This window comes from Leiobunum rupestre, chromosome 7, assembly GCF_980474605.1.
Source record: "Leiobunum rupestre chromosome 7, qqLeiRupe1.1.hap1, whole genome shotgun sequence".
In the NCBI taxonomy this organism is placed as follows: Eukaryota; Metazoa; Arthropoda; class Arachnida; order Opiliones; family Sclerosomatidae; genus Leiobunum; species Leiobunum rupestre.
In genome coordinates this window covers 18,255,986-18,269,656 of record NC_143390.1, presented here as the reverse complement: position 1 = coordinate 18,269,656, position 13,671 = coordinate 18,255,986, and the positions used below count along the sequence as shown (strand labels likewise).

The window sequence follows — 13,671 nt, the reverse complement described above, 5'->3', positions numbered from 1 at the left end:
TCCCGCCGAAAGAAAAATCCGAAAACAAGTCGGCCACGATTAGAACATTATCGAATTTTACTGTTATTTCGCTTAGACACGAAAAACACTTGATTGCTACCCTGGCTTTTGCCCTGAAATTATTGGAAAATACTACTTACGGGATACCGGACTCGTCATTCCAGCTCAGTAAGAGAAAACTTATAATGCCCGTACATTTCAAACTACAAGCAAACACTCTGTACACGATAAATTATAATATTTTATCTTAATATTAAATATCGAAATTATCGTAATCTACATATGATATTATTCAAATTAAGCATAGTGAAATGTGTCAGAGTTGACAAATAACGACAAGCAAATAGGTATACCGCTACGCGTGAACTTTATAATTTTAAACCGTCTTTAATGAAATAAAATGAGGTTGACCCTAAATTACGTTTGGTTAACCCCAGAACTAATCCTTTAAAATTAACGATCAGGAGCGGAAATTTTAAGTTTAACGGTTATTCACGAAACGTGACTTAAAAAAAGAACATTCCGTTAAAGGGTCGACAAATAAGGGTGTACGTAATAGAAACTTCACGCGTTTCATATCGACGAAGCGAAAAGATGTAACGTTTTTGTATTTATTTTCCGAAGGTGGTACCAACCAAATTTGCCCATTGTTTTAAGATTGACACCCAAACGAAATCGCCCTCGTGTTAAATGTTAAAAAAATCCAAGGACCTAATGTATATTATACGTAATGTATATATTTGCCTTTAAATTCCCCAGTACAAAAAATCAATTTGGGGGCCTTTGTATCTTCGAATGCGGATACAGGCTTCCGATAATAAAAAAAATAAGTGCGGAAAAGAATATCTCATTCATAAACTGTAACGTATTTTATGTAACTCGTGGATTGTTTAGTTTAAGTAGAAAAAATCGAGTTTTCCCTAATTAATAACGTAAGGTCCTGGAGAAGATAATTCAGATAAATTGGAGGCCACTGGAATAAAGTTTCTCATAGCTGGGCCCGAATGCGAAGAGGAACCGAGAATTTTGGGTTAAAAAATCTTCTATCTGCGGAATGATAACTTTGAAAAGTTTTTTTTCCCCCGAGAGATATCAGTAGGCTTCGGATCGGATTACTCCGATTGGCGTTCAATAATTCACATCGCCCCAAAATTAGGACACTTTTCCTCCAACTTGGAAATAAAACATACTCGATTTTTATCAACGTCTAATTAATTTTGATGAATGTTTATTCGGGACTAACATCTATGGCGACTTCAAACTATCCCCCAGTCTCTAAGATGGCCGACCGATAAAATATTATACGCAGTAAATGGAAAAATATTATTTTCCTAGTTTCAAAAATTTAATCGAAAATAATATTAACACAAGTTCGTACGAAAATATCAAAGGTTTTACTTAACATAAATGAAGTGTTGTAAAATAGGTACAAAAAAAAACAGCAGCGTTAATGGTACAAGAGAGTGTTACAGTTGAAACACTTTTACAGGCGCGTCTGTTCGATATATATACTTAGATAAATTGAGAACCTCGTAATTGCAATTACGGGTACTTAACTACGTTGAAGATCTTATAAGAAACGGCTTTTCGGAGAAACTTTAGATCCCAAGCGAGCCATTTACTCAGAATTATCTAATGGCTCGAATTAGGACCGCCAAAGTTTCAAAAATTAGTCTAACCGGGATTAGAAGATACATCGAGAAAGGAATAAAGAAGATTGGATGAGATAAATCGGTGTTCATCCCCCCCGCTTCCTTATTGTCAGAAGGCGCTCTTAAGCGGGAAATGGCCGGAGCGGGTTACGTAAAGTCGAAAAGGAAGGGGGCAAGCGCGGATGGAACACACTTTTCTTGAGGAATCTTTAGAAGAACTAGAATAAAGTAGGGATGTAAATACGAATAAGGGTGGGTCGAAGAGATTTTTCAAGATGGAGAGATCGGGAGGGGGGGGGGGTATTTCTTTGCCCAGAAAGAAAAATATAAAAAAGCCCAGTTTGGAAGAGACGGGGGCAAAAATGAGGAGCAGGGGCGAAATAGGCTCCAGCCAGTGGATGCCGAAAAGAGAGAGAGGAGAGAGTGACTGGGTAGGGAGCGCACTGGGCCAGTTAGTTCGCCTCGAAGACGGTGTCCCACGAAACCCCCGTTCGAGAAGTACAGAGAAAGGTCCTTCGCCAGGCGGCTTTCTTAAAGCGCTGTTAGAGATCAATTAATATTTCGTCCGTTCCATTAGACTCGTTTTCTCCCGTTATCGTTGAAATTCATCTTGACTGTGTGGATCGGATACGGTGCTCGTGTACAAAAAAAAATCATTTCTAATAAAAACTTCAAATGATATTTGAAGAATTTCAGTGGTAGCCGTTTAGTTGGTCAACATGAGGAACGGATATGTCAGGTTGGTGATCGTTTATTTTAAAGTTTTAAAAATAAAAATATAACTTTAATATATCGTAATTTGCGTAATATATTTTTTTTAATTTAAGAGCCCAAAATAGTGATTTATTTATCCAATTATTATCTTCATACCCCTAAAAGACAATATAGACAATGAAACGAATTGTAAACACGGTCTAAAATATTTCTACGAAAAAGTATTTTCCCTAACCCTATCATTAATTTTGGAAGATTTTGGGGCCAGCCGTAGCTTTGAACTTTGGGTTATAAATATTTCATTCTACTTCAAAAGGAAGGCGGTTTCGATTTCCAGCGGGTCAACGCAACTTTTAAGGGAATCCATCTTTACCCGGGGCTAAGGTTCGCGAAGATAGATGAGAGGCGTTAGGGCGTTGCGATGGTCACCTACCATTATTGTGTCTGCTCATCTTCGGGGCGTGGGGTGGATAAAGCCAACGAGAGCGGTATTTTACAGCCCCTTGAATGAGCATTTTCCTCCGAAACGACCTATAAAGTACTTTCACTCCACGGGGAGTCTTTACCTTTGACCATGGTCGCCATATTGCCGGTGTATTTCTTTTTACTACGGGCAAAAATGCACGGGTTACGTCGACGCGAAAATGGTCTATTTCGCGCTTCTTCTATTCTCAGTATTCTGGGCGATGAATGCGCGAAGGACGATCATTTGACGTTGGATTCGCGGGTTAGACGTCGAACAAAAACTGTTTATGGAAAGGTTAATAGCCCTTTCAAAGGAATTCGCAACATCTCTCCTTTGGGAAATATATTCCGCGCTCACCGTTATTATTACGGCCTTGGTTTATACGGGCCACGGCGGAAGAACTAGACTCTCAATCAAATAACGCGTCTTCCGAGACACGGAGAACGTGCTAATAAATTGGAATGAACGACAAAACTCGCGAACAGAATTACGTCGTCTTTTATTCCATATTTATAGTCTGATTTTTTATATTTATGGCGATCTGTATTCAGTTCGTTTCGGTGCCAAGAAAAAATGGATAAAAGGAATTTGATTTAGTTATAGTTTCACCGACTCATACTAGTAAGCATTTTCTTTACCACCAACGCGATACCACGATTGGGGTAAATTGGATGATATCGCGATTATACTTGACTCGCAAGTTTTCTGACGATTCATTTCGGAGGAAACAACAGTCTTTTCGCTTTAAGGTCCTCGTAACAACGAAAATCTGGAAACCGAGGTATTTGACCCACGGTTTACCACGGTCTTAGTATACCGTACAACAGGCATTAAAGTCTGGAGTATACAGACTGAACCGTCTGGTAAATGTCGTGTCCGCTTGGGCATGTCTAAGAAAATTATCTGATTGAAAAATATCACGGATTGTAGTTTTTTCGACGAAATCTTTGTTAAACCTAACAACAAATTAGTTAATGCGGTCCTACTAGCTCGCTAGCAGACCCAGTTTTAACATTTCGGTATACACATAGCGAATAGAGGAATCCCCCATTGCTCCTCCGGGAAGAAAAAATATGTAAAATACGTCAGTCAATCAACGGTGATTTTAGCAGCCACTCTATTTCCCCGCAGCATTTATCTCCATCAAAACGAATAGCATCAGAAATATCTAGTGGCCTACGACAACGAAGTTTACAAATCGGAGTGCAAGGTGAAAAGGAAACGGATTGAGTCACGAGGCACCTCTCTTATTATTTAATCTCGACGAGTGTGTTGTAAAACAAGAACGGACCGGGGCCCCCCTCTTTGCCTAAAATATTAGCTATGCCAAAAGTATATAATATAACTCTGTCGAGATAAGTATATCTCTCGGCCATCAAAATGAAACAGACTTTAGACACTTTTCAATGGGCGCAAATTGTCCCCTAAGCGGATGTGGACAACCCATCACGACTAAGCATTTACCGCGTCTAATACTCCTCCAAATTTATACTTCTTATTAATATTTAGGCCTACTTATTTGTAGGACATATTTTAGTTTGTAATAATGCTGGAAAGTTATTATATTAGTTATATTTCCTTACAAAACCAAGTTTGAAAAAATCAACTAGAGCCTGTGAACTGAGCAATATAACCCCGCCACTTCGAATAATGGCATTAAAAGTCGCTCGCTGAATAGGCTTCGAGCTTAGAAAAGATAGCGCCATCTACTTTAATACCTGTCAACAAAATGTGTGAAGAAATAGCAGACGTCTTTTGAATATGAATGTTAGTTAACTGAAACGTCAGCTTTTATATCGAGAGAGTTTTGAATGAGCAGACAGCTTTCACGCATTCGATTTAAAACTCAGTCGGTAGGCGGCGATATTGGGCTTAAAGCGTAGTATGAACTTCCATATTTATAGTGTATCAACGAATTTCACATTTAACAGAAATTAGGATTAGCTAGTTTCGTTAAACACAAGGCGTTTTAGCCGACGATTTTTCGATAATGTCCCTACTACGTTTAAAATTAGTAAAAATAACACTATAGAGAGATGGATACTTACCTCCTTCGAAATATATTATGCACTTCTGGCAATACGAGATTTTGCCAGTTGTAAAGATGAAAGAAAACAAGACAAGGGACTGCAGCTAAGTTAGAGAATCAAATAAAATGTGAATGAGATGAGGCGACTATGTTTTTTTTCGTACAGCATGAAAGAGAAGAGATTTAATCGCGCTTAATGGTACTGAGATTTCTTTAATGCGCGAAATAGTAAATTGAAAATCTCTGATTTAGAGAAGGACCGAACGAATACCGTCAAGGATGATACAAAGTTCTCTAGCGGTACCGCGGGTGGTCCAGCACAGGTGTGGGTTTGTTTAGCCACGTTGCCTGGTGGTCGCCAACGGTTGCGCTATTCACAATCAAACCGACCGCAAACTGTCAGACAGACAGAAATAAATCTCGCACTAAGAATGTCATTGTTCCGACAGCCCTGCTCGGTTTCGTAAGAATTACGAAATAATCGGCATGGGGGGTTTTCCTTTCTGGTTACTTACGCAAATATTTATAACCTTTTGTTTGATAATATAATATAATATATAATATATATCTTACGAAATAAGTATTAATTTCCATATCCTGATAATATTATTCAAGGGCCACACCGGCGTTTGAAAAATTCGGTGCGAATTTAGCACGTGGGGTAGCAAATACGACCAATCCCATTCTGAAAACTAGCGCGTGAAACAGCTCAAATTCAAACGACGGCGTGGCCCTTTAATTTGAAAAATAATAATAAAAATACGTTTCGTAAGAAAAAATAGTGCCGTATTTTTGTATTGGTACGTCCTAGGCACTATGCTAAATTCTCAAATTATTGATTTCTTGGCCAAATTATTTCATTGGCATTATGTGGGCTTGCTTCGAGAATTTGTCGAGTTTTTAAAAATTAAAAGTTAATTTTAAAGATCAAACCACCAAAAATTGCCTATGTCGACGTCTAGATTTAATTTAAACAAAGCCGACTAATAATCTTTTTGGGCTGAACTTGAGTGCAAAATGATAGTGGGTTCGAAAATTATTGACAATGTGGTAAGTCCTACCAGAATTATGGAAAATATGGTACGGTCTGTTAAAATTTTTGCAAACAGGCGAACCATGTGGTGCACTGGTTAAATTATGGTACGTTCCGAATTCCTAAATAGAATTATTGAATTGTACCATAATTATGGTACACTTCCTAACTATAATTATTGAATTGTACCATAATTATGGTACAATTCCTAACTAGAATTATTGAATTGTACCATAATTATGGTACCCTTCCTAACCAGAATTATTGAAATATCCTAACTAGAATTATGATACAATTCCTAACTAGAATTATTGAATTGTACCATAATTATGGTACACTTCCTAACTAGACTTATGGTACACTTCCTAAATAGAATTATGGTACACTTCCTAACTAAAATTATTGAATTTTAGGGATTCAACTTTAAAGAAGGAAGCTTAACCACTTTTTACCCTATCGATAAGCTTTCGTGACAATATTTATGAATCGTAAAATAAAATTTGGCGACAAAGTATAGTGACGATGGTGTCTCATCCCTGTAGGCAAGTATTCGCTAAATTTCGGTGTAAATAAAACGAAGGATTCGGAGGTGTAAAAATAAAACTGGTTGAGGGAGAACGGAAAATCGTGGAGTCCTGCTCACAATGTAAGAAGTCGTATCGAAAGGTCAGCCCGGGGTAGCCGTCGGGGGCCCCTCCGATAATAATTGAATAATTATGCATCAAAGCCGAAAGGGGGGAGGAACACAAATTAGGTTTCGCACGTTTTTCTCTCCCGTTTCAGGCGCCTTCACAGATGCCGATTTGCCGCCCAATCCAACCTGACCGTTCACGGAAACAAATTATACCTTTAATTCGAGGGGAAGAGTAGATATTAAATTCAATTAAAAATTATTTAGAGGACCGGTCGGCGAAATATTTGATCCGGGATCTTCGAGGCATTTGTGACAGTTTATAGTTTGGTTCAAAATCTTTCCACGCTTCTATACACGTATAAAGGTTCGCGAAGAATTGGGATTGATATGGGGCCAATTTCGTCACGGACACCAGAGGGGGCCGATAATATCCGCTTAATCCTGACCATTTACAGATTGGGGTCCGTATTTATGACCGTTATAGGGAAAAGATTTTTTAGTGAATTTTTCAAATTATTGTATGCCCCTTTAAAAAGTAAGGAAATTATATTTTTCAGTTTAGCAGACGGTTTGCGCTTTAAACGAGACCAATCATCCGTTTAGTTAGAAGAAACCACCTATGGACTCCACCATACTCCCCCCTTTTCGGCTTTCCGTTGCTATATGCAACGCGTTTTGAAATTTTTAATGTTTAGGCTTAGTTTCTCTTTTCGATTTGATAGTCGCCAGCCAGATTTCCCGCACGGTACTGATGAGTTCCAAATAGAACGAAACCGGTCTACCGTTGGAATTTCTGGCTATTTTATTTTTTTTTATTTAGTTTATTACTCGAAGATCTATTTGATCCGAGTTTCGCGTTGCTCGAAGACCTATCGGTACGAGTTATTAGTAAGTTTTTAAATTTCTTCAAATTTGTTTAGGATTTAGCTATATTATCCCTTTTAATTATGGACCAATCATCCGTTTACCAGATTAAAATCCAACAGCTTATGAACCTCTAGCGTTGGCCGCTACGTAACTGAAAAGGTTAATTGTTCGATGGTAACACTTTGTGCTTGGATACCATAGGGTACAAAATTGGTGCTCTAGTAATTCTGCATACTCGAGAACCCCTCCTCTGGGATGAAATGAGTGTTATTATAAATTCTCAATTACAATAGGAAATACCGCCTTTAACTTTTCATCTATGGGAGGAAAATTACCAAATAAAATTCCCTACACACCCAATTTTAAAGCATGAAAAAAGTATAAAACATAACTTATAATAAGAAAAGAAGTAACATTTGCATATTGGGCGTAGCATTCTTTGAAGAGAAACTTACGACAGTAATTTTTCTTTCAAAGGCGAAGGAGATATCATGTAGAATATAGGAGGGGTGACTGGCAAATTTTGACAGGTTTTTTTTTATTATTATTATTATCTTTATCTCGGAGGCTCTGGATTTTTTTATTCAATAAAATTTAAAAATATATGGGTGTAAACCGGTTAGAAATTACCATCGCTCGTTAAACCACGAAGATGTGCCAATCTTAATTGATCTAAAAGACACCCAAAGGTGCCAAGAAAATGAAATACGAACAAGATAAAATTAAAGGGAAAAAAATTAGCGACGAAATGTCGCTTTCCTTTGAAGTTTTTTTTTTAATTTCCTGCCGAAGGATGGATGGGTTCGCGAAGGGAGGCTCTCAGGTAAATGTCGGAATAAAATCAAGAATGAGAATACGTGATACCCTGGAAGATAACCACGCCCTTCCACCTTACCCCGTGTAATCTTCCCCCTAAGGGGGGGGGACACTCCGGTATGATCGCAGGCTCTCTGTCCGTGTAGGCGAAGAATATCTTCGGGGAATCATGAAACCCGAGGCTTATAGTTGCCGCTTAGTATTCTCTGCTAACCCGAATGCATTCTTGATATTATATGTATTGTAAAAAACAGGTTTCGGGTGGAACGAAAGAATTCTCCCTTTTTCGATGTATTTGTAACACAATGAAAATGGATCGTTTAGATCATAAGCTCTATTATGACATTTCTATGGGGTCAAATTTTGTTGAACTCTATCCAATAGGGAGCGGGATGGAAAGTGTTCCGTTCAAAAGGAAGGAGTCCCCTCAGTCAGAAGCCGGGACCTTCCCGCTGATCTCAATGAATACCCCCAACCGTGAGAGAAATCCGACTCTCGACGTATGGAATATGTCAGAAGCGGAAAAAATAAATAACCTAAAAATCGTATTTCCAAGCTACTTAACGCGTCAAAATTAGACTAAAAAATGTACCACTCTTTTTACTTCTACATGACATTCCTAAGTAGTATGAAGAACGTGTTTATATATGACTTACTTGAGACGATACAAGGGTACATAATTTGTCACTTTGGGGAATATTTTACAGAGAGCTAGTAACGAAATGACGTCCTCACCAGAAGAAAATTTCCCCTGTCAAAGGCTACGTGTGACGCGTTAGCAAGCGGACGCAAAACTGTGATGAAGCCCGTTATGCAATCTGTCTTTTCAGTAAAATATTTGCATGTGAAGAATAGGAAGTGTCACAATTAATAATAAATAGTAACAGAAGAAAATAGAGGAAGTACGTATCTGTAGCTTTGAGAAGAAAAATTGATTTTTTAAACGATGTATTCATCCGCGATTTCCCGCCAACCGAACGCCTTTCCAAAGCTGACTAGACTAGAAGCGTACTTCCCCCTATTTTCTTCTGGTAATAATCACTTATGGTGGGTATCATGGTCGGATCCCCCCCCCCCCCCCCCCCCCAGGCAGAAAACGAAGGAGTTTACTTTTCGAGGCGATTGGGTGCAACGCCAAACATTAACATCGCCATATCCCCCGCTAGAAACAAATATATTCTGGCTAGTATTAATAATAATGAACTCATGTACCTAAGAATATTTGACTGCGGAGATTATAAACCCAACCTTCGCACACATTTTATAGGTAAATTTCTTCTGCTTGCGATTTATCGTGACACTATTTCATCCAAGAGATCGCTAACTTTAGGCGTTAATTTTTCGCTTCTCCGGGGAAATTATTGTTGAGCAAAGAGAGTAAAGATATTTTCCAAGATGACGTCACAGGTTAACATAAGCATTCTGACGAATAATTCGTAAAATTGAAATTTTGTGGTATTAGCTAAGCTGATTCGCCAGTTTCAATAATGTAAAGGTATTTTAAAATACCACAAATACAGTCAACTTCATTAGTTTTAACACGCGCTTTTATTTTATCGCAATTGACAAGGTGGAACTTTAGTGCGAGTTTAATAGCGTTTTCTATTTGACTGCTCTCGAACGCTCTAAATCGCTCTGATCAAAATTTCATTTTCCATTTGCGAGCTCGGATCTTCTCCGATCAAGTTTCACGTGTTCCATTTCACGCTCGGATCTGCTCCGATAAAGTTTCACGTGTTCCATTTCACGCTCGGATCTGCTCCGATAAAGTTTCACGTGTTCCATTTCACGCTCGGATCTGCTCCGATCAAGTTTCACGTGTTCCATTTCACGCTCGGATCTGCTCCGATCAAGTTTCACGTGTTCCATTTCACGCTCGGATCTGCTCCGATCAATTTTCACGTGTTCCATTTCACGCTCGGATCTGCTCCGATCAAGTTTCACGTGTTCCATTTCACGCTCGGATCTTCTCCGATCAAGTTTCGTGTGTTCCATTTCACGCTCGGATCTGCTACGATAAAGTTTCGTGTGTTCCATTTCACGCTCGGATCTGCTCCGATAAAGTTTCACGTGTTCCATTTCACGCTCGGATCTGCTCCGATCAAGTTTCACGGGTTCCATTTCACGCTCGGATCTGCTCCGATCAAGTTTCACGTGTTCCATTTCAGGCTCGGATCTGCTCCGATCAAGTTTCACGTGTTCTATTTGCGTGTTTGGATCTGCTACGATCAAGTTTCACGTGTACCATTTCCCGCTCTCGGGCGCTCAAAGATCGCCCAAACCTATCTGCCAATTTCGATAGATCAACGGATCGAGATCGAGATCGGAGCAAATTTTTGCGTGTTCCTTTCAAATTTTTTCACAAAATAGCAGACCAAAACGTGAAAATTCAAATTACTAACAGACGAAAAACAACAAAACGCGGGAATATTATAATGAAATGTTCCATTTTAGGTTTTACTCTAATCGATTGGGGCGACATCTTTGACGCCAGAGACAGATTTGGAGGCAATCTCAAGGAATCAAATGGAAAACGCTATAATTTTATTTACGCACTGCCTTATTCAGTTTTAAATATTTGGAACCGATAGATGGCGATAATGTTACTCAAACTGGCAAACTTGGAAAAACAGACGAATTTATATAGCAGCTGGACTATGATATATACCGCGTTCCACTGGTAAGACCTCAGAGCGCTCTAAAATTGGTATCTGACGTCATAAATCTACCTCCGACTTTCTTGGAGCGCCAGTGATATATTTTACAGTGGAAATTTTAATCAACCTTCCTGTGGAGTTAAAATGGCGGTAGTACAAAGACCAGGCTTAACTACTTACCTCAATCGTTATCATCATAATTCATAACCACATCATTTACATAATTAGTAATTTTGGGTCTAGTTATGGTCGGTACATAATATTCTAATGCTATAGCTTCCAATTCTTCATCAGCGCTGTCAGAAGAATACTCCAATAACATGTAATTTCTGTCTCTAGCAGCCGATATTTCGCGCATAAAAAATGCTCGCAATTTGTTGATCTGCCAAAATTTCGGATCAACTTCGAACGCTCGCTGCTAGATCGCGATCGCCAGTGGAACGCACGAATCTCTGCGAGACCTGCCCTCGATTTCCCAGTGGAACTTGGAACTTAAAATCGAAAATCGAGCCATCTCGGAGCGCCCGAGATCAACCAGTGGGACCATGGACTAATTATAGTACTTCGTACGAAGTACTATAATTAGTCCATGGTGGGACGCGTTATTAGACCAATCTGCCGTTTTCTATTACACCGATTGAAGGAGTAAAAATGTTACAACAAATATACCGAAACTAGATTCGTTTCGGTCGCAAAATCCTTATTAGATTTTGGGCAATTACTTTAAATGACTGATTAAATTCAGAATCTGAAACAATCAAACTGGCCGCTAAAGTCCGTGTCTATCTAGTCATACAATGATTTACTATCACACACAAATGTTTTCCATTGCTATTACCACGGCCAACTTTGATCTCTCGCGCTACAGCGGCCATCTCATTCGTTGACGTTTCTGTGTTAACCTATGAGCAAAAGATGTGTATGACGTGAGCGCCCCTAGCGGATTATTATTTTTAGAATAGCTTTTACATTGAAGCCAAACTCCTACACGTTATAGTACAGTTAATAGGGAGAAAATCCTTGCTCGCGGAATTTCGACGAATGTGTTGGCCGCTGTAGCTCGAACAACGCGTGATCAAAGTTGGCCGTGCTATTACAAATATGGAAAAACCTTTCATCTAAAGTCGGACTCACGTCCATTCTTAATCCCACTGCTGTGTGCGAAGTGGGGATTGGTCCACCCATTGCTGCACCTTCTGCTGGGTTGAGTGGCTTGCGTAGTAGGGTTCTGCTACCCATTCTGGATTTGTCACCTGTCCGGGCTTGGTGGACGCTGGCGTGGGGCACTATGATGATAGGCCTCCGGTGGTATGGTCTCTGTTACTAGGTACACCGGGCTATAAATTCTGACACACTGACTAATGAAATAAGTTTGTAGTCTACACTAAATATATCAGTCTAATTTATATGGTTTTCTTTATTCACTTCCTATTATTATCAATATTTAAAAAAGTTAATGGGGCAGTTTGCTTTTTGCCCAGGACGAAAAATAAACTTAATGGTTAAGTTTAATCTCAGATATCTACGTAACGAATATCTTCCGGCCCGACGAAAGAGGGGGGCTCGTATCTCCAACAATAACGCCTCTCTTCTGGCCCGTAATTGTTTAAAATGGGCCCGGGCACGCTCTTAAACACCATGAGCTCAGTTTCCAACAGTAAAGAATAAGATAAACCGTACGTGATTATAAAAGACAGCAGACACGTTGGTGTCATTTGTAGTAAAACAATTTATTATTCGACGGTGGCACCTCCGGAAACGGCCTTTTTCCAGAATGCTCGCGACAGTTAATAAGTCAGACACCCCCTCGCCTCAATCCCAAATTAGTAGCTTTTAAGCGCCAAAAGAACAGTTGAATCCCACCCCCGCCTTTTCAGACGGAGTGTTTTGCCGCGCTCTTCTCTTTTCCATAACAGAGTCTAGTCTTTCTAATAAAAGCAGCCGCGTAATCGTCTTTTCTCCGGCTGCGCCGCTGCCACAATAAAGAGACAGAGACGTCCCAGTCCTCGCGTGGTCTCCCTAATAATAATGTCAATGCCACATTGAAGGTGTCACTGTCCTCCTTCCGAAAAACCCACACACGTTCCTTTTTTTCACGGCTCTATTTTCGCTTTCGTTTACTGACGACAATTCCAAATGAATTATTGATACCAAGAATGCATTTATTTCTACTTCGGCAGTCTGACAGCGTTGCCAGGTCTTTAAATTCACAGAAAACAATTATCGTAAGCTCGAAATTTGGCAGTAAACTAGGATTTTTTTGGAATAATAATAATAATAATAAGGAACCACACAGGCCTAAGTCAACTAATTGACATGTGAAGTCAATAGGCGCTTAAATAAAACATCTTCAAGGAAATAGCTACGAAGTAAAATATCCGAGAGCCAGGACCAGCAAGTTACTGCTTGTTGAAATATTTGAAACTTTTCACCTATAAACCGAACATCGTGTTTTTTTTAAGCCTTAATACGCCAATAAAAAGCTACCTGGTTAAAAGGAAACACTTGTTGCGTACCGTACAGGTTAAAAGTTTCCATTATTTCAACAAGCACTATATAAACAGTAACTTTCAGGTCCTGGTTCTCGGAAATATTACTTCTTGGCGATTTACTTGAAATTTTTTTATTGAAGCGTCTATTACCGGTGGGCGGGTAAAATTGAGTAGGTGGGTGGTGGCATATCCTTCATGCCACACGAGCCAATAGCTCCCCACACTCACTATTCCCTTTAAGGTTCTCTAACCAGCATTGAGTGAACATACAAACTTAACGCAGAAGGATTGATTCCGAGTTTTTACTGACT

General features: G+C 39.3%; 1 protein-coding gene across 5 annotated transcripts in view; it reads left to right on the top strand.

The window, feature by feature from the left end:
* The first annotated feature begins 2,036 nt into the window (after window positions 1-2,036).
* Ppn (proteoglycan-like sulfated glycoprotein papilin) overlaps window positions 2,037-13,671 on the top strand; it is a 35,232-nt gene continuing 23,597 nt past the window's right edge. For 3 of the 5 annotated variants that reach the window (XM_090154103.1, XM_090154102.1, XM_090154101.1), the window contains exon 1: window positions 2,040-2,391. In XM_090154103.1, the coding sequence (XP_090010229.1) occupies window positions 2,372-2,391 (20 nt within the window). In that variant the 5' untranslated portion in view covers window positions 2,040-2,371. Of the gene's footprint in view, window positions 2,392-13,671 lie in introns of all 5 variants that reach the window. The other 2 variants (XM_090154104.1, XM_090154105.1) reach the window with 2 other exon arrangements.